This window comes from Pristiophorus japonicus, chromosome 5 (assembly GCF_044704955.1).
Source record: "Pristiophorus japonicus isolate sPriJap1 chromosome 5, sPriJap1.hap1, whole genome shotgun sequence".
Lineage (NCBI taxonomy): Eukaryota > Metazoa > Chordata > Chondrichthyes > Pristiophoridae > Pristiophorus > Pristiophorus japonicus.
This window is the reverse complement of record NC_091981.1, coordinates 221,909,383-221,932,960: the sequence shown is the minus strand read 5'-3', so window position 1 is coordinate 221,932,960 and position 23,578 is coordinate 221,909,383. Positions and strand designations below refer to the sequence as shown.

At 42.2% G+C, this 23,578-nt stretch overlaps 1 protein-coding gene across 1 annotated transcript in view; it reads right to left on the bottom strand.

Moving 5' to 3' along the window:
• Nucleotides 1-22,589, bottom strand: part of itga8 (integrin, alpha 8) — a 352,157-nt gene extending 329,568 nt beyond the window's left edge. The window contains exons 1-6 of the mRNA XM_070881330.1: nt 22,155-22,589; nt 21,712-21,842; nt 19,724-19,824; nt 18,942-19,065; nt 16,986-17,047; nt 15,095-15,140 (exon numbers count right to left, since the gene is read on the bottom strand). Coding sequence (XP_070737431.1) covers nt 15,095-15,140; nt 16,986-17,047; nt 18,942-19,065; nt 19,724-19,824; nt 21,712-21,842; nt 22,155-22,315 — 625 coding nt within the window. The 5' untranslated portion in view covers nt 22,316-22,589. The remainder of the gene's footprint in view (nt 1-15,094; nt 15,141-16,985; nt 17,048-18,941; nt 19,066-19,723; nt 19,825-21,711; nt 21,843-22,154) is intronic.
• Between the last annotated feature and the right edge of the window lie 989 nt (nt 22,590-23,578).

Here is a 23,578-nt window from a genome sequence, read left to right as displayed (position 1 = left end):
TCTGCATAAAGTTCCCAAAGTAATTGAGTAGCCTGAGAAAGGCGCGCAGTTCTGAGACATTCTGGGGCCTGGGTGCCAGGCGAATTGCTTCTGTTTTGGACTCTGTTGGGCGGATTCCATCAGCGGCAATCCTTCTGCCCAAAAATTCAACCTCGGGTGCGAGAAACAGGCACCTGGATTTCTTGACTGGTAGGCCTACCCGATCCAACCGCTTTAGTACTTCCTCCAAATTACGGGGATGGGAGTCGGTGTCCCTGCCCGTGATAAGTATGTTGTCTTGAAATACAACCGTTCCTGGGATGGACTTGAGCTGACTCTCCATGTTGCGCTGGAATAAGGCAGCTGCCGACCTGATGCCGAATGGGCATCGATTGTACATGAAAAGGCCTCGATGTGTGTTGATGGTGGTGAGTAGCTTGGATTCCTCGGTCAATTCTTGCGTCATATACGCAGATGTGAGGTCTAATTTTGAGAAAAGTTTACCTCCAGCCAATGTGGCAAATAAGTCCTCCGCTCTGGGTCCTGTAGGGAGACTCTGTTTATGGTAGATTTGAAGTCCCCACAGATTCGTACGGATCCATCAGGCTTCATGACTGGGACGATGGGACTTGCCCAGTCGCTAAATTCCACAGGTGATATAATGCCTTCCCGTCTAGTTCGTGTTCAATCTTTCCCTCATCACATAGGGTACAGCTCTGGCCTTGTGATGGACTGGTCTAGCATCCTGTGTGATGTAGATTGACTTTGGCCCCTTTGAAAGTGCCCACACCTGGCTGAAAGAGATGTTCAAATCGCTTTATAACTGTTGAGCAGGAGGTCCGTTCTTCTAATGACATGGCATGGACATCATCCCATTTCCAGTTTAATTTTGCCAGCCAGCTTCTCCCCAGCAGTGGAGACAATCCGGGGACAATCCACAGGGGAAGTCGGTTCACTGTCCCTTTGTGTGTGACAGATATCCCGTTGAGTTGGACCCTCATCATTATAGGAGGTGTCCTGTTGTAGGAGCAGCAGCCATTGATCGTGTTGACCCGCTGTACATCAGTGTCCCGGGTACTGTCCCCACCATCTTCTGGTCCGCTTTCCGACCCATCCGATTCGTATACCAGCCGAGCTGCCGTTTTTTTGCGCATGCAGGCCAAATGCCCTGTATATTCACAATTTCTGCAAACAGCCTGCTGAAATCGACATCCCCTTGACGAGTGCCCACCCCCACACCTCCAGCACAGACCTGTTCCATTGTTCAAAGTGTTCCCAAAGAATGAGCTGCGTCTGGCTGATCTCTCTTGAGCTTCTCTCAGTTTGTAGTTGATTGCTCGCATTGTGGGTTGATGAGATGTGAACGGCCGTTCCTGTGGCCCTTGATGGCTTCTGCCTGTTGTTGAGAGCCTGTTCTCCCGGTTTTGTCTGTGTGTGGGGGTAGCTGCTTGTTTAGTGCTGTGAACTGCTTGTTCTGATATTTCGTTAGTTGTCGTACCTGCATTGTAAATCAACCTCGTTTCTTCTTCCCCTACCAAGAATGTCTATGCAACCAGTGCTGCTGCCTCTAAGGTCAGGTTCTTGGTCTCTATGAGCTTTCGGAATATGCCTGCATGGCCTATTCCTCCAATGAAAAAGTCTCTCAGCATTTCTCTCCTCAGTTCATCGGAGAACTCACATAAACTAGCCAACCTCCGAAGTTCTGCCACGAAGTCGGGTATGCTCTGGCCCACACAGCGTCTGTAATTGTAGAACCTGTGTCTGGCCATGTGTAGGCTGCTCGCTGGCTTCAGGTGGTCTCTTATCAGTGTGCTCAATTCTTCAAATGACTTGCTTGCTTGTTTCTCAGGTGCCAACAGATCCTTCATTAAAGTGTATGTTTTCAAGCCACAGCTGGTCAAGAGATAGGCTTTTCTCTTGTCTGCCTTATCGTCACCTAACCAGTCTTTGGTTACAAAGCTTTGCTGGAGCCTTTCTATAAAGTCCTCCCATTGTCTCCCGCATTGTACTTTTCATCTGATCCGTTGTTCGCCATTCTGTGGATTCTGTAATCCCGTAACTCGTCGCCACTGTAAAGTCCTGTCCCCTCAGTACAGATTCACATGAGGCATGTAGTGAAGTCAAGGTCACTCTGGACCTGCACCTTTATTTCACAGCTCTGGAATGCTGCACTTGCCTGAGACCTGTCCTTATATACCTGTCTCTTGCAAGTGCACCCTTGGTGGTAAGGTATGCTGGTGGTTACAGGTCATATCTTATTACAGTCATGTATAGCATGTTAGGATACAGTTATATATAATAATGTAAGATACATGACAGTTGGTGTCATTGGTAGACTTGTTCGGAAGCATTCAACACACGACGGCACATGCCCGCATCTGGTGGGTTCTTATGCAAGGCACTGAAAGGCTGCAAACCAGCTTAGAGGACGTGCCAGCTCAAAAGATATCCGCTGTGCAGCCCCTCATCAGAGGCCATGATGCCAGTTTTTAACCTCTCGCCTGAATGCTCTAACCGAAGCCATATGCACCTTGGGCTACAATGGCCTACAATGGCTTCCCGCGGGCACCCGACAGAAAGAGGTAAAAAAGATGCGACCTACATGTTCCTGCTGCGCCCACCAGAGATCCCGGTCATGAGGCCTCCACTCACTGCGCATCAGAGCACGTGCACGTCGGGACATCTGTAAGCTGGAGCTGAAGTCACATGGCTCTGGGTAGCCAATCCAGGTGCAGTATTTTCTCATTCCTAATAATGGGAACTCCGTAAGTAGGAGTTCTCATTATGATTGAGAAACACCCCCTCCAAACACACCACAAAATAAAGATTAATTTAAATGAAAGTTATTAATGGCTTATAAAAAAATATATATTTTTCAGATTTTTTTAAAAGTTTTTTTAATTATGGTTTAAAATAAACTTACCTTAGTGGGCAGGGGTTTTAATCATTAAAATGTGTTTTTAAACTTTTATTTTACTATGTTTTTGTATGTTTTACAACTATTACGCCTATAAAAGTAGACTATGCACCTGCTTTTATTAGGCGCAAGAGTTTTCAGGACATTTGCAGGGCAAGATACGGGTAAATACCGCAATCTTGCCCATGCGAATGTCCTGGCTGTGGAGATACATACGATCTGTCAAAGTGGAGTTTAACAGATCGGAAAAGCCGATTGTTAGCGCATCGTGCGCCGCAAACCGGCTTTTGTTGAGCCTCCCCAGGTCCGTACACACAGTACGGACCCAGGGAGGCCGGGATTTCTAGGCCAATATCACCTACTCCTTTGACAGGATAGAGCCATCAATAGGAGTTTCAGTAATGTATTACATAGGAAAAGCAGTAGACATCCAGTCACTTGAGCCTGTTTCGCTGTCTGGACAGAATAGATAGAGAGAAAATGTTCTCACTGGCGGAAGAGTCGAGAACAAGAGGGCAAAGATTTACCTGCCCTCCTGTATGGCTCGGCGACATGGACATATACAGCAGACATCTCAAAGCGCTGGACAAGTACCACCAACGCTGTCTCCGCAAGATCCTGCAAATCTACTGGGAGAATAGACGCACCAACATCAGTGTTCTCGCTCAGGCCAAAATCCCCAGCATCGAAGCACTGACCACGCTCGACCTGCTCCATTGGGCAGCCCACAGCGTCCGCATGCCCAACACTCGACTCCCTAAGCAAGCGCTCTACTCGGAGCTCCAGCACGGCAAGCGAGCCCCAGGTGGGCAGAGGAAACGTTTCAAGGACACCCTCAAAGCTCCTTGAAAAAAGGCAACATCCCTACCGACACCTAGGAATCCCTGGCCAAAGACGGGCCAAAGTGAAGGAAGATCATCCGGGAGGGCGCCGAGCACCTCGAGTCTCGTCACCGAGAGCATGTAGAAAGCAAGCGCAGACAGTGGAAGGGGCGTGCAGCCAACCAGGTTCCCACCCACCCTTTCCTCCCAACCACTGTCTGCCCCTCCTGTGGCAGAAACCATAATTCCCATATTGGACTGTACAGCCACCTGAGAACTCACTTTTAGAGTGGAAGCAAGTCTTCCTCGATTCCGAGGGACTGCCTATGATGATGCTGCGTCTTGTGCCGGCCGCTCCTCCTCTTCCCACCGCCTCTGGTGCTCCCTCCGAGGACGGGGCGGCATGCTGCGTCCTTGGGGGGGGGGGGAAAGATTTGGCCACCATTTTGCTGCAGTTCCGAGGCAGATAACAGGACAGCCACCCTTCCCTACGGAGGAGATTTTACCACTTTCCTGTGTTTTCTGCCCCTGGCATTTAAGAAGAGAACACATTGTGACTATCACTCAGTGCCCCTCGTGGAATATCTCATCGCCATTTCAAATCAAGGTGACATTCAGTTCAAGGCCATGCTTCAACAGTGGCTTTGAGGAAAGTATGCCAGTCTGTCAATGCCTTGTGGCAATTGATGGACTTGCATTTTGGCACTGCACCCCCAAGTGTCATACCACCCAGAGTGACAGCAGCATTGGGTGGGGAGATAGAACTGCCTTCCTACTCAGAAGCCGGGTCTTCCACACCCCGAGCTACTCAAGTGGATCCACATATGGCGTCGCCAATGTCTATCCCCCGACAACAGCAGCGTTCTGGGTGCCTTGCTGCACAAAATCCTGAACCTAAAGTGGGTAGGGGCAGGGGTGAAGAGTAGGAGGGGGAAAAGGTGGGAAAGGCGGTGGGAGTCTTGGCCGCAGGTAAAAGAAGTGCAGGGTGGCGGCTGATGTCTTATTGTTATTTTGTTATTGTTGTTATATTGTTGTTGTTGCAAACATTTTTAAATCTTTCAAGTTAAAAAATTATTTATTACATTTTTCAAAGCTTATAACATTTTATAAAATTTTGTTAAATATAACCATTCCTGTACTGTGTCTAACTTTCAGAAAATGAAGGGTAAAACTCAATGATAGAGTGGGCAGGCAAAGGTGAAACGTAACTCTCGCTGATCAAGCAAAGCATTGATTTATGAGCTGCTGACGTAACACTTTTGCAGTAGTGAAAGCTCCACGGGGCATCCCCTGTAGTGTTGGGGGCGGTGGCATGGGTTCATCGCCATGCTCCTCATCCTCATCCCCCCCTCCCCCTCTCCTCAGGTGGTCCTGCGGTCTCCTGTGGGAATTCCTATCCCCTCATGATGGCTAAGTTGTATAACATGCAACACACCACAATCAACTCAGAGACCTGCTGAGGGTGGTATTGCAGGCTGCCTCCTGAGTGGTCCAGGCATCAAAAGCACAGCTTGAGTGCTCCAATTGTCTTTTTGATGATATTGCTTGTGGCTATATGGCTGTCATTGTAGCGCTGCTCAGCTTCTGTCTGAGCGTTCCTGAAGGGGGTCATGAGCCAGGTAGCGAGGCTGTAACCTTTGTCCCCCAGCATCCAGCTGTGACCTTGTGGAATGGACGGCAGCTCCGTTTTTTAAAATGGCGCCCATAGCACTGGATTCGATCAGATAAAAATCAGATAAGAGTGCACTTTTCTCAGAGGTAATTTGGGGCAGTGGTAAAAATGGTGGTATTGATGAATTCACCTCTGGTGGTAATTTTCAGTGGTATTTCAGTGTTGCACACTTAATGATGTCATAAAAACAGGAAAAAAATAAGATCAGTGGTATTTTTTACCACCGGTGGTAAATGACTGATGAATTTAACACCAGTGGTATTTCAATGCTAAATTATGAAATCAGTGGTAATCTGCGATTAATTTACCATTGGTGGTATTTTCGGTGGTAAATGATCGAAAAAATGACGGAAATCCAGCCTTCGGTTATCAAAAGCCTGGGTGGAGGCTACCTGTAAACCCACAGATTACAAATTCAGGAAAAATTTGAAAATACCATGTAATACAACGAAATGAAGGGAATATTGATGTTTAGAATTTGAGAACAGAATTTATCCCACATGTGAAGTGGAACTCATTCTCAGCATTACTGTTTGTTGTTTAATCCCTTCATTCATGGAATCAATTACATTGAGTACCCTCATTAAATATGTCCCATGGGTAAGTTTCATTGGTTGCTGACTGTAATCAGGACCACTGATGTACAATCATTGAACAAGTCAAATTCCATTTTGATTGGAAGACTTCGGATCAGTACTGCTGTTTTGGGGATTGAGTTTCGATTCCGTACATTTTTCTGTGAAAGCTATATATCAGTCACCTTGATTATAATTTATCTTTATTAAATTAAAATTATGTTTTCATAAACGAATGCTGCATTGAGCATTATAGAGGAAGATCCACATATCGATCCACAAAAGATCGGGGTCAGTTGTAAAGCTCTTTCTGGTGAAATATCAATAAAAATTAAGATAATATTACTCGAAAACCTGGAACTTGCGATCGGTCACGGTTCGCACAGATCTATCGCAGCGACTCAAAAATCACTTCTGCTGGTGCAGAGCTGGGCTACTTGCCCAATTACTGCCCAGAAAGGGCCTACTTTCACCAGCATAAGGGTTAATATAAATCTTATATTAAAAATTAAAAAATAAAAGATCATGCACAAACATTTTAAATTAATTTATGTAAATTTTGGCCTGGATTAAAATTATTTTTCAAAAAAATCACTTTTATTGTAAATTCTTCATTGAAGGGACTTTTATTTAAATTGGAAAATAGGAACATTTATTTTTATTCCAGTTGTATAATTACTTAATTATTTGGGGATTCCTCATATGCTTATGGGGATTCTGTTCGTAAATGGAATCCCCATACGCATGTTAGGAATCCTCCTTTCTGATTGGACGAACTGGCCCATGTGATCCCAGGGACGCTTCCATACCGCCTTGGATCCGTGGGCCTTTATGCAGACGTACACCAACAGGTCCAGGACCCAAAATCTCTGAAGCCTGGGAGCCCGAAGATAGGTGTGGATTTTTTTTTTAAATCGGGTTGGAGGTGTCCTCCGTAGATATGCCTCCAACTGCAAATTTTCAGCCCCATATGTTTTTATATCTAAATCTCATGCATACATCTCAAATATTCAAATAGATCCCTGATCATATTGATGAAAATACATACTATCTGAAGCTACTTTCCACTTCAATTTTGACTCAATGGCAACTTCCTTCGGCAAATAAAATGGACCTTTCAGTACAATTACAATCCTGCCGTGGTCAGGGCCGGTGCTAACCATCACACAATCAATTAATAATGCACCACAACCAGCAAGTACAGCTCATCTATACTGCTTTCAATTATTCTAAAGTAAGAGTTTATACCATTTATAATGTAAATACACAAGGGGTGAATTTCCGCAAGAGTTCTCCAACTCGTCTGCCATAACTTTGACAGAAGAACTGTGGAAAGCCCAGAGAAAAAGCATAAACACAATTTTTCCATTGTTCCTAAGGCTCTTCTGTCGCAGTTACAGAGGACACATGGGAGAACCCCTAAGAAAATTCACTCCCGCTATCCATTGAGGGCCTGCATACATAGAAACATAGAAAATAGGTGCAGGAGTAGGCCATTCGAGCCTGCACCACCATTCAATAAGATCATGGCTGCTCATTCACCTCAGTACCCCTTTCCTGCTTTCTCTCCATACCCCTTGATCCCTTTAGCCATAAGGACCATATCTAACTCCCTCTTGAATATATCCAATGAACTGGCATCAACAATCCTCTGCGGTAGGGAATTCCACAGGTTAACAACTCTGAGTGAAGAAGTTTCTCCTCATCTCAGTCCTAAATGGCTTACTCCTTATCCTTAGACTGTGTCCCCGGCTTCTGGACTTCCCCAACATCGGGAACATTCTTCCAGCATCTAACCTGTCCCATCCCGTCAGAATTTTATATGTTTCTATGAGATCCCCTCTCATTCTTCTAAACTCCAGTGAATACAGGCCATTTACCAATACAAAGCCATTGTCCCACAGAATGGTAACATTTAAATTAAAAGCAACAAATAGAAAAATCACAGTCAGTGCAATGTGTGCAATATTACATATTTAAATCCATTAAAAAAAAACTAGAAATTGGTTTGCCATGGCCTGTAGTTCAACCAGGAGAGAGGTGTAAGCAACTGGGAGGACGGAGGGCGATAGGGAGAGGAGGGAGGTAACCGGTGGTGGGGGGTGGGTGGGGCAGCGTTGGGAGGGGGATGCGAGCGATGGCCAATAGCAGCCGGTGGTTTTATTGTGGAGTTGGCAGGAGCACTCCTGGAGGGAAAGCAATCAATCACGATTCCCATTCTGGATTGTTATTCAGTGGCTGTTACTGCAAAAATGCACATGTGGAAAACTGAGAGCAGACAGGATCTAACTAAGCTGTGATACTACATCCCCCGGACAAATAGCCTCACTGTCTAAAGTCAGACGTGGAGGATGGCCATTTGATGCCATCCTGAAGTGCTGCTGGTCAATCTGTACCCATGTTTAAATGAAAAAGGGAAGAAAACTGCAGGAAGGGGAAGAGAATAATAATAAAGCAAATGCTGAATATGCAGTAAAAAGGAACTCTCAGCTGAGTAGACGGAGTTGTCCCTGGATTCTGTCCGGTCTTAAACAATACATTCAATGTGATTTCCATCTTCCTGCCCATCCGTTTCATTCAAGGAAGATTTACGAACTGATGTTACATAGTCGCAGTTACTTTCAGCTCACTAACTTTTCTTTGGGCTGTTTTCAAATGAAGGACATAAAAATAGAAACTGTTTTGAAAACATGCAGATTGGATTAAACATGCTGACCTTTACCATCCTTTCTTACATGGAAACTGTACTTGTTTTAACTGGCTTAAGTAAAATAAACTGTGGTGGAAATTATTTGTTATTTAGTGCACAATGTGTATTTTAGAAAAATAATCCAAACTAGGCATCCCGAAGATGATAGAGACATCAGTTTCACTTTAGACTATCAGATTTTGGATTTCAAAGTAAAATCCTATTCAAACCAGCGCATTGCTGGGACATGTATTACACTATGAGAAATCTATTATGCTGGGGTACCAACATGGCATTTCTCCAGGTGTTTCTACACACCCATAAACTCTAGAGTTTTGTTAAACTTCTGCCTATAGCAATTGTTTTCAGCTAAAATACATCCAATTTTTAGGACTCCAATATTGGATTCAAATGGGATGAAATCGGCCCTGGGCGGTAGTGAAAAATGGGCAATAGTGAATCAGCTGCCCATTTTACACTCCACCTAATTTTCGTTTGCACAAGAACATAAGAAATAGGAGCAGAAGTAGGCCATTTGGCTCCTCGAGCCTGCTCCGCCATTCAATAAGACCATGGCTGATCTGATCTTGGTCTCAACTCCACTTTCTGCCCACTCCCCATAACGCTCGACTCCTCTATCGTTCAAAAATCTGTCCATCTCCACCTTAAACATTCACTGACCCAGCCTCCACAGCTCTCTGGGGTAGAGAATTCCAAAGATTCACGACCCTCTAAGAAATTCCTCCTCATCTTTGGCTTAAATAGGCGACCCCCTATCTGAAACTCTGCCACCTAGTTCTAGATTCGCCACAGGGGGAAACATCTTCTCTGCATCTACCATGTCCAGCCCCCTCAGAATCTTATACGTTTCAATAAGATCACTTCTCATTCTTCTAAACGCCAATGAGTATAACCCCTTCATCTCAGGCATCAACCTAGTGAACCTTCTCTGAATTGCCTCCAATGCAAGTATATCCCTCCTTAAATAAGATCAAAACTGTGCGCAGTACTCCAGGTGTGGTTTCACCCACGCCCTGTACAGTTGTAGCAAGACATCCCTGTTTTTATACTCCATCCCCCTTACAATAAAGGCCAACATTCCATTTGCCTTCCTAATTACTTGTTGTACCTGCATGCTAACTTTTTGTGTTTCATGTACAAGGACCCCCAGATCCTTCTGAGCCGCAGCATTTTGTAGTCTCTCTCTGTTTAAATAATAATTAGCTTTTTTATTCTTATTACCAAAGTGGATAACCTCATATTTTCCCACATTATACTCCATCTGCCAAATTTTTGCCCACTCACTTAGCCTGTCTATATCCCTTTGCAGATTTTTTGTGTGTTCCTCACAACTTGCTTTCTCACCCATCTTTGTATCATCAGCAAACTTGGCTACATTACACTCAGTCCCTTCATCAAAGTCATTAATAAAAATTGTAAATAGTTGAAACCCCAGCACCGATCCCTGCGGTACCCCACTAGTTACTGTTTGCCAACCTGAAAATAACCCATTTATCCCGACTCTCTGCTTTCTGTTAGTTAGCCAATCCTCTAGCCATGCTAATATATTACCCCCAACCCCGTGAGCTCTTCCATTGTCTTTGTTCCTGTTCTGTTGGCATATTTCCTGGGGTCTTCCATTTGGGATGTTCTGGACTAATCAGGTGTGAGTCCCCTCCCAGCCTAGATTTCTGCCAGCCAGCCAGTTGAGATGACATGCCTGTTTGGAGCGTGCAGATTGATGGATGGATGTCAAAATCGACCGGGCCTCATGCCGCAGGTAATGGGATGGTTGTCCCACCTGCTCTGCTAGCCAGCTGCCTGATAGCTAAAATTCCTTAGCATTATTAAATATATTTGTGATGTCTATTGGGAGAACACCAACGCTGCAAGAAAATAACAGGCTGCCTAACTTGCACTCTTTTGTTTGGATTTTCCTTTCCTATGCTATCACATTCCTGGCCCAATCTAGATTGTGCTCCCACCTCCAGCCCCTGCTGGGACTGCCACTGACCATTGCTGGCCCCACCATTGCATGAAAATCTCACCCGCCTCCATTATTACTGTTCTCCGGGCCCGTGCGGTGGGAGAATTTTCTCTTTTTATTTCAGATTTCCAGCATCCGCAGTATTTTGCTTTGTCAAAACAATCTCTGTAGGGTCATTGCTGATCCAATCACATTCTACTGAAAAACAAATTCTGACATGCAGCCACCATGATATTTGCTTACCCACTCCACTAATAGAACACGTAAAAAATTAAACAATTCATTAAAACAAAATCACAAATTTACCCATACCATCTGCCTATCACTCCAACAATTCCATTTCCCTGCACATACACGGCCATGTGAGCTTCACAGACTATATTAGCAGACAGCACCAGACCCACCCACATCACTATACTCCGAGGTCTGGCTCAGTTGAGGCCGAGAAACATAGAAACATAGAAAATAGGTGCAGGAGTAGGCCATTCAGCCCTTCGAGCCTGCACCGCCATTCAATGAGTTCATGGCTGAACATGCAACTTCAGTACCCCATTCCTGCTTTCTCGCCATACCTCTTGATCCCCCAAGTAGTAAGGACTATATCTAACTCCTTTTTGAATATATTTAGTGAATTGGCCTCAACAACTTTCTGTGGTTGAGAATTCCACAGGTTCACCACTCTCTGGGTGAAGAAGTTTCTCCTCATCTTGGTCCTAAATGGCTTACCCCTTATCCTTAGACTGTGACCCCTGGTTCTGGACTTCCCTAACATTGGGAACATTCTTCCTGCATCTAATCTGTCTAAACCCGTCAGAATTTTAAACGTTTCTATGAGATCCCCTCTCATTCTTCTGAACTCCAGTGAATACAAGCCCAGTTGGTCCAGTCTTTCTTGATATGTCAGTCCCGCCAACCCGGGAATCAGTCTGGTGAACCTTCGCTGCACTCACTCAATTGCAAGAATGTCCTTCCTCAAGTTAGGAGACCAAAACTGTACACAATACTCCAGGTGTGGCCTCACCAAGGCCCTGTACAACCGTAGTAACACCTCCCTGCCCCTGTACTCAAATCCCCTCGCTATGAAGGCCAACGTGCCACTTGCTTGCTTAACCGCCTGCTGTGCCTGCATGCCAACCTTCAATGACTGATGTACCATGACACCCAGGTCTCGTTGCACCTCCCCTTTTCCTAATCTGCCACCATTCAGATAATAGTCTGTCTCTCTGTTTTTACAATCAAAGTGGATAACCTCACATTTATCCACATTATACTTCATCTGCCATGCATTTGCCCACTCACCTAACCTATCCAAGTCACTCTGCAGCCTCATAGCATCCTCCTCGCAGCTCACACTGCCACCCAACTTAGTGTCATCCGCAAATTTGGAGATACTACATTTAATCCCCTCGTCTACATTGTACATTAATGATTTAAACAGCTGGGGGCCCAGCACAGAACCTTGCGGTACCCCACTAGTCACTGCCTGCCATTCTGAAAAGTACCCATTTACTCCTACTCTTTGCTTCCTGTCTGCCAACCAGTTCTCAATCCACTACCCCCAATCCCATGTGCTTTAACTTTGCACATTAATCTCTTGTGTGGGACCTTGTCGAAAGCCTTCTGAAAGTCCAAATACACCACATCAACTGGTTCTCCCTTATCCACTCTACTGGAAACATCCTCAAAAAATTCCAGAAGATTTGTCAAGCATGATTTCCCTTTCACAAATCCATGCTGACTTGGACCTATCATGTCACCTCTTTCCAAATGCGCTGCTATGACATCCTTAATAACTGATTCCATTATTTTACCCACTACCGATGTCAGGCTGACCAGTCTATAATTCCCTGTTTTTTCTCTCCCTCCTTTTTTAAAATATGGGGTTACATTGGCTACCCTCCAGTCCATAGGAACTGATCCAGAGTCTATGGAATGTTGGAAAATGACTGTCAATGCATCCGCTATTTCCAAGGCCACCTCCTTAAGTACTCTGGGATGCAGACCATAAGGCCCTGGGGATTTATCGGCCTTCAATCCTATCAATTTCCCCAACACAATTTCCCAACTAATAAGGACTATCCTCAGTTCCTCCTTCTTACTAGACCCCCTGACCCCTTTTATATCCGGAAGGCTGTTTGTGTCCTCCTTCGTGAATACCGAACCAAAGTACTTGTTCAATTGGTCTGCCATTTCTTTGTTCCCCATTATGACTTCCCCTGATTCTGACTGCAGGGGACCTACATTTGTCTTTACTAATCTTTTTCTCTTTACATATCTATAGAAGCTTTTGCAGTCCATTTTAATGCTACCTGCAAGCTCCCCTGCTCTAATCAAACCCTTTGTCCTCCTCTGCTGAGTTCTAAATTTCTCCCAGTCCCCGGGTTCGCTGCTATTTCTGGCCAATTTGTATGCCACTTCCTTGGCTTTAACACTGTCCCTAATTTCCCTTGATAGCCACGGTTGAGCCACCTTCCCTTTTTTATTTTTACGCCAGACAGGGATGTACAATTGTTGTAGTTCATCCATGCGGTCTCTAAATGTCTGCCATTGCCCATCCACTGTCAACCGCTTAAGTATCATTCGCCAACCTACCCTAGCCAATTCACGCCTCATACCTTCAAAGTTACCCTTCTTTAAATTCTTGACCATGGTCTCTAAATTAACTGTTTCATTCTCCATCCTAATGTGCAATTCCACCATATTATGGTCACTCTTCCCCAAGGGGCCTCGCACAATGAGATTGCTAATTAATCCTCTCTTATTACACAACACCCAGTCTAAGATGGCCTCCCCTCTAGTTGGTTCCTCGACATATTGGTCCAGAAAACCATCCCTTATGCACTCCAGGAAATCCTCCTCCACCTTATTGCTTCCAGTTTGGTTAGCCCAATCTATATGCATATTAAAGTCACCCATGATAACTGCTGCATCTTTATTGCATGCACCCCTAATTTCCTGTTTGATGCCATCCCCAACATCACGACTACTGTTTGGAGATCTGTACACAACTCCCACGAGCGTTTTCTGCCCTTTGGTATTCCGTAGCTCCAGTCATACCGATTCCACATCAGCCAAGCTAATGTCTTTCCTTACAATTGCATTAATTTCCTCTTTAACCAGCAACGCCATCCCGCCTCCTTTTCCTTTGTGTCAATTCTTCCTAAATGTTGAGTTCCCAGCCTTGGTCACCCTGGAGCCATGTCTCCGTGATGCCAACCACATCGTATCCGTTAACTGCTATCTGCACAGTTAATTCGTCCACCTTATTCCGAATACTCCTCGCATTGAGGCACAGAGCCTTCAGGCTTGCCTTTTTAACACACTTTGACCCTTTAAAATTTTGCTGCAAGATGGCCCTTTTTGTTTTTTGCCTTGGGTTTCTCTGCCCTCCACTTTTACTCATCTCCTTTCTGTCTTTTGTTTCTGTCTCCATTTTGTTTCCCTCTGTCTCCCTGCATTGGTTCCCATCCCCCTGCCATATTCATTTAACTCCTCCCCAACAGCACTAGCAAACACTCCCCCAAGGACATTGGTTCCGGTCCTGCCTAGGTGCAGACATTCCGGTTTGTATTGGTCCCACCTCCTCCAGAACCGGTTCCAATGCCCCAGGAATTTGAATCCCTCCCTGCTGCACCACTGCTCAAGCCACGTATTCATCTGAGCTATCCTGCGATACCTACTCTGACTAGCACGTGGCACTGGTAGCAATCCCGAGATTACTACTTTTGAGGTCCTACTTTTTAAATTTAGCTCCTAGCTCCTTAAATTCATCTCGTAGGACCTCATCCCATTTTTTACCTATATCGTTGGTACCAATGTGCACCACGACAACTGGCTGTTCATCCTCCCTTTTCAGAATGTCCTGCACCCGCTCCGAGACATCCTAATTTGAGGAAGACATGTGCAACAGACAAGCAGCACACAGTAGGACCACCTTGAATGCTGCTGTATCTTATAATGCCCCATTTTGATTATGAGGCACCGGTGGTTTTCTTCAACTTCTCTGCATGTCTAACTTAGATAAGTACCATCAATTTTACTGTTAATTTATGCCTACATCTTGGAAACTGTACGAGTTATTAAGACACAGCTACTATATCAATTTAAACAATTACTTTAAGCAGAATTGTTTAGATTATTGGATGATTCTACATTTAAACATGGCTTGTCATTTTACATCTTTGCCGGATTAAGCTAGGTATTTTGTCCCATATTGGTCATTATTGATTTATGCAGAAAAAAAACAATAAAGCTACCAATACTAAGCAGTCACATCAATAAATAATAAAGTCTAAATCACATTACACCCTTTAAGTACCTTGAAATCTGGCTGACTGACAGCCATGCTAAACTAATGACAACCTTGTGGTTCTGTGATTGCACTGTCATACGCACGACTGTGCTGGTTCTTTCCCCTTTTTCAAGGAAGTCTATGAAAGATATCACTGATTTACCTTGCCAGTAAAAGCTGCCAGGTCCTCCCAGCACCAGGTTCCCATCCTAAATAAATCAAATTATTTTGTAAATTCAAAAATGTTTTTTAAAGACATGAAACGCTGTAACCAATGTAATGTTACTCTCTACATATTGGTTGTATTCTTAACAAAAGCCAGTTACGAGACTTTGTCGAGAAAACATAAATATATTAAACAAATATTACTATACTAAGAATATCATTAACTGTAGTGAAGAATAACAGAACAGTGATTATGATCCTGTCTGTAAAGTTTATTGTGTTTGACCCACTATCATAATACTGAAGGTTAAATATGTTCCGGGGACATGCACAGTGATGTAATATTTCACACAAGGCATCAGAAAAAACTTCAGATTTCTGGATGTGGCAAAGTTTTAGATCTTATAGCATAATAGTGTCATGCCTTTTCTGTTTGCATTGGCAGAAATTGCTGTAAAAGATATGTGCAACACTGGACTTAAAGAATGCTAAAGAGCTGTGAATCAATTGAGTCTAAAACACCAGGGTATCAAAAGCTACTGAGAGTTTGTTTCTTTCAGCTGCCTGGTCATGCTTTAATTTTCAAGGTTTCATGTTCGGTTGTTTCATGGATATTGAAAATATGCAGTATGTCATTTCATTTTCAATCTACTCATTTTACTTACTGAGGGCAGGTGCATACCCACAAATGTCTTACTCTCTCATAAGCCTTCTGCTTTGTCCTCAGTTTAAGATATTCATCTCCAAAATACAATAGCGTTCCTTCCTTCTCCACACATTCTATTTATAACTACTGTACTTAAATTGATTTAAAATCATGTCTGCTTACATTTTTTTTTCCTCAATGAAAATCTGGTAAGAACTGCCCTGAAGAACTGTATATTTATCACTTCATATTGCTGTTCTTTTTTTAAATGGCCAAAATAGTGGTTTACATTCTTCTCAATGTATGGGTACAGGATAATGTGTTAACACAGCAAACTTCATGCCAGAGCCATCTTTAAGCAGGTGAAGTTTGATCAGACATCCATTTCCTCTCATTATCAAATACCAGTCAATTCACTCTGTAGAAGCAATCTTACTACCCAGAAACTACTCAAAGGATATTTGTTTACAAAATTACAGTAAATGCTGCAATGCTTTGATGATAGAGAAAATTGTATAAAGATTTACTAATCAAGTTATTGACAAGGAGTCTGCTCTATTTATAAGACTGTGTCTCCTTGTTGTAGCATTTCTTCTTTGTACTTGAGACTTAACACCAAGAATTGTTTCACATCCAAGCAAAGTTATTGTTTTACTATGAGAAAGGTCTTCTCTGCAATATCTAAAGAATTATATCACAGTAAAAAGTCAGCAAACGGAGTTTCTGTTGCTTTCAGCTGCTTCTCAGAGGATTGTAAATCTGTGGAATTCGCTGCCTCAGAGAGCTGTGGAAACTGAGACATTGAATAAATTTAAGACAGAAATAGACAGTTTCTTAAACGATAAGGGGATAAGGGGTTATGGGGAGCGGGCGGGGAAATGGACCTAAGTTCATGATCGGATCAGCCATGATCGTATTGAATGGCGGAGTAGGCTCGAGGGGCCGTATGGTCTACTCCTGCTCCTATTTCTTATATTCTTATGTTCTTATGTTCTTAGTCGACCTTTGAATTTTTACCTATTGTGCAACAAAATCTAGTCAGAGGATTTAAATTGCACCATCCCTTTCCCAGCACTGGCACTTGCTATATTCATATGTTGCACAGAACCTGGAACTATTCCTGAGTTATGTGCTTAGAGTGTCTTTCCTTTTATCTACATATACAGATGGTATATAATTTAGGATATCTATTAAGTTTTCTACAGTAAAATACAATACAAATAAACTACAATGACAAGCTTACCTGGGTAAAATCAAGGCTGAATCCTGCTTGACAAAAACCTTGACCTTCAGGATCTGGCTGGTCTGGAATAGGTATAAAACATACATTGCTTTCATAAATCGCAAATATTTGTCTTAACTTTTGCCCAAATAATATGACATTAACAGCTTTAAAAAAAAACATATTTTAAAGGATACAAGTGCACCAGTATGCATTCCTATATTGTTGATGTTTGGCTCAAATGCCATGTTATCTGCTTCAGCTCGGAGGATGGAACAATCAGGGCCATGACAGTTCACAATGTTATCCAACAAGTCCCTCTATTTTTTTTAACCTTCAGACTGAACTCTCCTCTACTGCACAGATTTCCATCCACGAGCATCCTGGCTGAAAAATGCCATAACTTGTCTGATGAAAATGAGTCAAAGCTAGAATTCAAATCCTTGGTCACCTTTTCTTGGGGCTTGAATACTACATCATTTTACAGTTCACCTCCCCTCTAATGTCATTGAAGTGAAGTGTTACTCTTAATAACTGTAATGATGGGATTGGACAGGTTAGATACAGGAGGAATGTTCCCGATGTTGGGGAAATCCAGAACCAGGGGTCACAGTCGAAGGATAAGAGATAAGCCATTTAGGACCGAGATGAGGAGAAACTTCTTTACTCAGAGAGTTGTGAACCTAAAAGTTGTTGAGGCCAGTTCATTAGATATATTCAAAAGGGAGTTAGATGTGGCCCTTACAGCTAAAGGAATCAATGGGTATTGAGAGAAAGCAGGAATGGGGTACTAAAGTTGCATGATCAGCCATGATCTTATTGAATGGTGGTGCAGGCACGAAGGGCCGAATGGCATACTCCTGCACCTATTTTCTATGTTTTTATGTTTCTATACTCAAATTATGTAGTGCAGAACATTATTGTTGGTATTCATTTTAGTATAAGTTCAATTAGTAGTGACTTCTTCACATAAACTACTGTAAAATATTTCTAAGTAGACATCTGACCAGGGATGTTTTGGAGCAGCTTCAGTTCTTTGACTAGCCAGATTCATTACAGATATTGTAAATGATGTTGTATTGGAGCTCCAAGGAGGGATGACCAAGGATTTGAAGCCTAGCTTTGACGAACTTGTTTGCCGTCTTCAGTCAAGTCAAGGCAATTTCCAGCCAGGGTTCTAGTGGATAGAGATCTGTGCAGTTGTTGAGTGTTCAATCTGAAGGTTAAAGAAAAATATAGGAACCTGTTGAATAACATTGAGAACTGCCATAACCCAGATTGTTCCATCTTCCTAACTTAAATAGATAGCATGGCATTTGGCAATACATTGTTTGCTGCTGCAGCAGACATTTCATTTTATCAGGCTTACTGCCTCTTGCAGCACAAGTTCCTGTGGAACAGTTTGTAATGAATCTTGTTTCTTTCGAACAACTTTTCTAAAGTGATTGCAATTCCCATAATAAGGAATGTAGCTGCATTCCCATCACCAATTACATTAAAATATTCCACATGCTTACTAGCACATGACAGTGTAACTTGAGAACACATTATGGAGCATGTTGTTTGCTAGTTTTATTCCAGTAGAATATTTATCTTTATATGAGCCACATGAAATTTTGAAAGTATTTTAGTCCCCCACTTTACAACATATAAGAATTTGTGATTCAATACAATTATATAAATTATTTTATTTTTAAAAAGAATGCTATACAATACACTTCTTCTAAAATATTTTTTAAGCATGGCAAAATATCTGAAAAATGTATGTTTGCATATTTTTCCCAACTGGTAATATCTTGCACATTACTATTACTAAATATTTTCCAATATTAGATATGGGACACCAAAAGTTGTTCAACAGGAAAAACATAGAAAACATACATGTAACAATAACAGGAAGAAGTAAAGAAAAAGTGAATATTTTAAATTACATAAAATATATACAAATATTCACTCTGTGTTAATTGCTCGACCTACCAGAGCGACATGGAGAATATTCTGCATAGGCACTGAAATTCTGAACTGCCACATAACAAGTGCCAACTGGATCTTTTTCTTCAGTCAATTTAAGAGCTCGCCAATGATATAGTGGGGCACAAGCCTATTGATTTAAAAAAATTAAACCAAAATGTGTAATTATTTCCATTTCTTACAAAAAGACCTGCAACATCTTATGTCAAGTTGGCACACTTATTAAGCCTCGGTTATATGATAACTGAGCAATGAATTTTATTACAGTGTACTTCTTCATCAAGTTATTCCCAATATGAAATGTAACTTAAATTCTGACCAATGCAAAAGTCTATTTTTTGCATTAGTACTACTGCTGCAACTCTCTAATCACAATTATCTTTTTTTTACATTTTTATATGGTTTTTTGAATATAAAAATCTGATTACATAAATATTATCCCACTTCAGGAAGTTTCAGATACAATGTTATCTATCATATAACAAATTGCTGATATCTGAACTGTGGTGATTCGCATTTCTATTGCATGCTATATTTTTACATTGTAAACCTAAAAAAGTAGGTAGAAACATAGAAACATAGAAAATAGGTGCGTGAGTAGGCCAATCGGCCCTTCGAGCCTGCACCAGCATTCAATAAGATCATGGCTGACCATTACATTCTTATTTACCATTCTCAAATTTCAGTAGCAAGAACCAGTAAGATAGCCAACTATAAATACAAAATATCAAAGCACACATCTAACTGATCCAAGATGTTTTAACGTTACGATATCCAAAAGGACTTACCACAACCTTTTCTTTATGAGATTTGACCGTTGCCCCAAACCACTGATTGGATTTGAATTCAACAGGTTCCCTTGTGCCGTTAACTCTGATGATTCTGTTGCCTAATATTTGAAAAAAGCATGTTATGCATGTCCTCAAGTGTTTTAAGATCTTTTCTTTTACAGTGAACCATTTAAATGGGAATAAAATCATTATTTTTCATAATATTTTGTTTCATTGAAAACATTTGCAAGTTGTATCATACTGACATATCGCATTGTTACCTTGTAATTATATTTGATTTGTATTACTATCTTGTAATTGTATTTTAGGTGTATTACATTTATACCCTTGAAGATTATTAACCACAAATATTATTTAGTAGTTTGTGTTATTTTAGCATTCTCTAGCTCACAATAGACTTTTAAAGAAAAATGTAAAAACTTTATTTTGCTCAATAATTATTGTTTATAACTCATGATAATGTTGTTTCTTGTTGTACTACTCAGTCCCCAATTTATAATGAACAAATACATGATACAGTTTTCTCCACTTATGTGACTGCTGTGATGATACTTTCAAAAGTACCAATGAGATGATTAAAATGCTAAATGATAAATAAAACAATGCAATGTCATTAAATTCCTGCTAACGGAATATGGATTTCTCTAATTGCTTCTTTTTTACAAAAAGAGTTAAAAACTGGTTCATAATTTAATTATATGTACACACACTGGGAGACATCTTTCCAACTTTGTTTAACATATACTTTGCAGATGTCAACATAAAAGGAACCATCTGGTTAAAAAATCAGCTCCAATTATGATGCTTCTCAGTCTTTAATAAAAAGCAGACAATTCCTCACCCCCTCTCTTTTTGAAGCAAACTGATTTCCCACATGTTCATCCCTCCCCAATTTCACTGCCTGTCCATGAACTTCTTTATGAATTGTTAAGCAGGAGGAGTGCTTGACTGTTCTTGTGCAGCTTCACATCAAACACGAAATTTTTAAAAAGTTGTCAACAGATGTTAAATTCAATTTGAGCAGTGTATTTGCTTCTGCTGTTTCACAACTATCAGACTCATACATAGCAACCTCCCATCCCTGCACCGCAACCCTCTCCATCCTGCACAAGCTGCTTTGTTTAGCTATTTCTTTGCCAGCAAGACTTACAGATCCTTTAACGAGATCCCAGAACATTTATACAAAAACAAACCGGCTGAACTATGGCGTTTGATAGTTCTAAATAATTGTTTCTCATGATTGAAATACAGGAATTCATGTACATATTCATTTGAACTATTTCTACCAAATATGTAACTTTTAAAAAGGAGATTCACATTTAAAACCAAAATGTATAAATTTCTACTGCCACAAAAATTAAGTTAGTGAAGAGTATCATTTCAAAGCGAATTTAAAAAAAATTAGGCAGTGACAAGAATAACTTTTCCATTCCCCTTTGATAGAATGAATTCGAAGCTATTTAATCTGAGATTAAATTTCATTGGGGTGAAACATTTTATATGCCGTGAAACTCTACTGACAGCAAACACAACATATTTAAAGAAGTAATCCTACTTGTATCGGTTTTTAAATTGTTATAATCTAAATTGTCAAATTCGATTACTCAAGAAGGCTCGTTTTAAGACTTAAAATCGGAAGTTATGGCGAGACCTTTTACTATATACCACATGCCTTATATTTAATTTAATATTAAAGTGAAATTAAACCTACATTTTTTGTTTGCAAGTTGAATAGCAGATATACATTTCTTTTTATAACTATAATTTGGTCCTATATGTAGCTCTTAAGTGATAGTTTGGTAGGAGCCCGAGGTATTTTTGTAGTTGTGAGAAATCAAATGCTCGCACGCGATTGCAGTTCTCCTGGTGTTCCTGCACGGATTGCAGGTTTGTTTGAAGCTGACCGGGAGAGGCAGGGACAAGTGAAGGTGAAGAGAAGTGGTATGGGAAGCTCGGCGCTCAGCTCGGCGCTGCTTCACACTTACTGCTTCTGTCGAAGGGGATCTGGTTGCAAGCGGCGCCTCCTGCTGTCCAGCCGCAGAAATACACCGCTCCTCCTTCCACTATCCCTGGCTGAGTTGTGTTGGCTTTCGGAGCTCCTACAAGGACATTGACTCTGAAGATGCGCCCCCACAAAAAAAAACACACCACAGGTTTTTTTTTCCAAAAACAAAAAATAATCAGAAATTCTTAACATCAATACCCACTAACAACAACCAACTGGGCACAAATACTTCTCCATCACATGCTCCCAGTGACCAACCGAGCAACGATTGACCAGACACACACAGTTTTACACATTGTTTCACAAGCAAGGGGGGGGAAGAAAACACAAACTTTGCAACAAGGTGTGGATTTAGGCAACCCTTGAAAAGGTTTGTCCCCCCCCCCCCCCCCCCACTATATTAATAAAGGGAATGTTCCTCACGTGTTTTTATCCGGCGAGTAGAAATCCACCGAGTAGCCGAAGTAGCTGCCCTGGGGTCCGCCGTACACCGCGGGCTGCTCCCAATCCAGGTTGAAGGCGACACATCCCGGGACGAGCGGCAGTAGCAGGAGGAGCCAGTGGAAGAAGCGGCGAGCAGTCATCGCGGGGCCGGCGAGCAAAGAGCTGAGGGGTAGCGGGCTGACAGCAGGGCAAAGGATAGCTGTGTCAGTGAGTGAGTGAGTGAGCGGCCGGTGTCACCTCACCCAGGCTAAGGCTGGCTGCTCCCCCCCCCACACCCCGGCTCAGCGCGCTGTGAGTGTGTGTCAGAGCCCGGGCTGTCAGCCGTGCTGTGTGCGGGGAGACCTTCCTTTCGCTTCTCTCTCGCCTCCTGTTAATCTGGACAAGCACTGGGAGGCAGGGAGGCAGGGAGGCGGCTTCCCCACACCGCCCGCGTCACTGACAAGCTATCCTTTTATGGTGGGAAAGAGCCTCCAACCCCACCTTTAATCTTTCTCTACCTCAAAAATGCGATGCGATCCTGCGCAATCTTCCACTCAAATGCGCCGCCCACCCTGTGCCCAGCAAATCACTTGTACTCTCCCGTTATTATTTCACTCAGTCACTCGACTTGAGAAATACAATGAGCCCCGACTCCTGCCCTGGTGCAACATTTATATATTTTAATTGTAAAGAGGAAGTACATTCTGTAAAACTTTCCAAACTACAAGAAGCTTGTTTTTACTTTTTAACTTTTCTAATTATTCTAATTTGGAAATACTATATATATATATGACCAGAGGAGGTAGGAATTAGAACGACCATTGATCCATTTAGCCCCATTGTTTTGGTTTCATGTCCAGGTCCGAGGTAGTCCATTAGCACCTTCGTCCTATCTTGACAACCAGATCGTGTTCATTTAACGTGATACTCAAAGTAAACATATTTTTCAAGGGCTGCCAAAATAGATTTATGATTTAGAATTCTGTCTCATTTTCCCTATCTTTCTCCCTGGTCTCCACAAAGCAAAAGCTGCTCAGTTCCTCCTCCAAGCAATAGACGAAATCTACAGTTATTCGACCAATTTACATCAACATACGAGCGATTGTACAGCTCAGAGGTCGGGTCAATAATCTGTGTACCTAATGCACTGAAGTAAGAGTTGTTTCAGCACTTCCAATAGCGGTTCATGCCGCTTAAACTGGGCTTTCACTTGAGTTTAGTATAATTCTAGCCCAGTATAAAGCCACATTTTAGAAATACACATTTAATCCACAGCATTTCCTGGGAACTTTATTAATGATCTCTTGATACTTTTTAATGTTATACTGTCAAGTATGCGCAGAACTTCAATACCACTGAGCTCCGTGCAAGGCAGAGTATGCGTAACTCTTTTTGCTTGCTGAGCCTATCATTATATAGGGCTC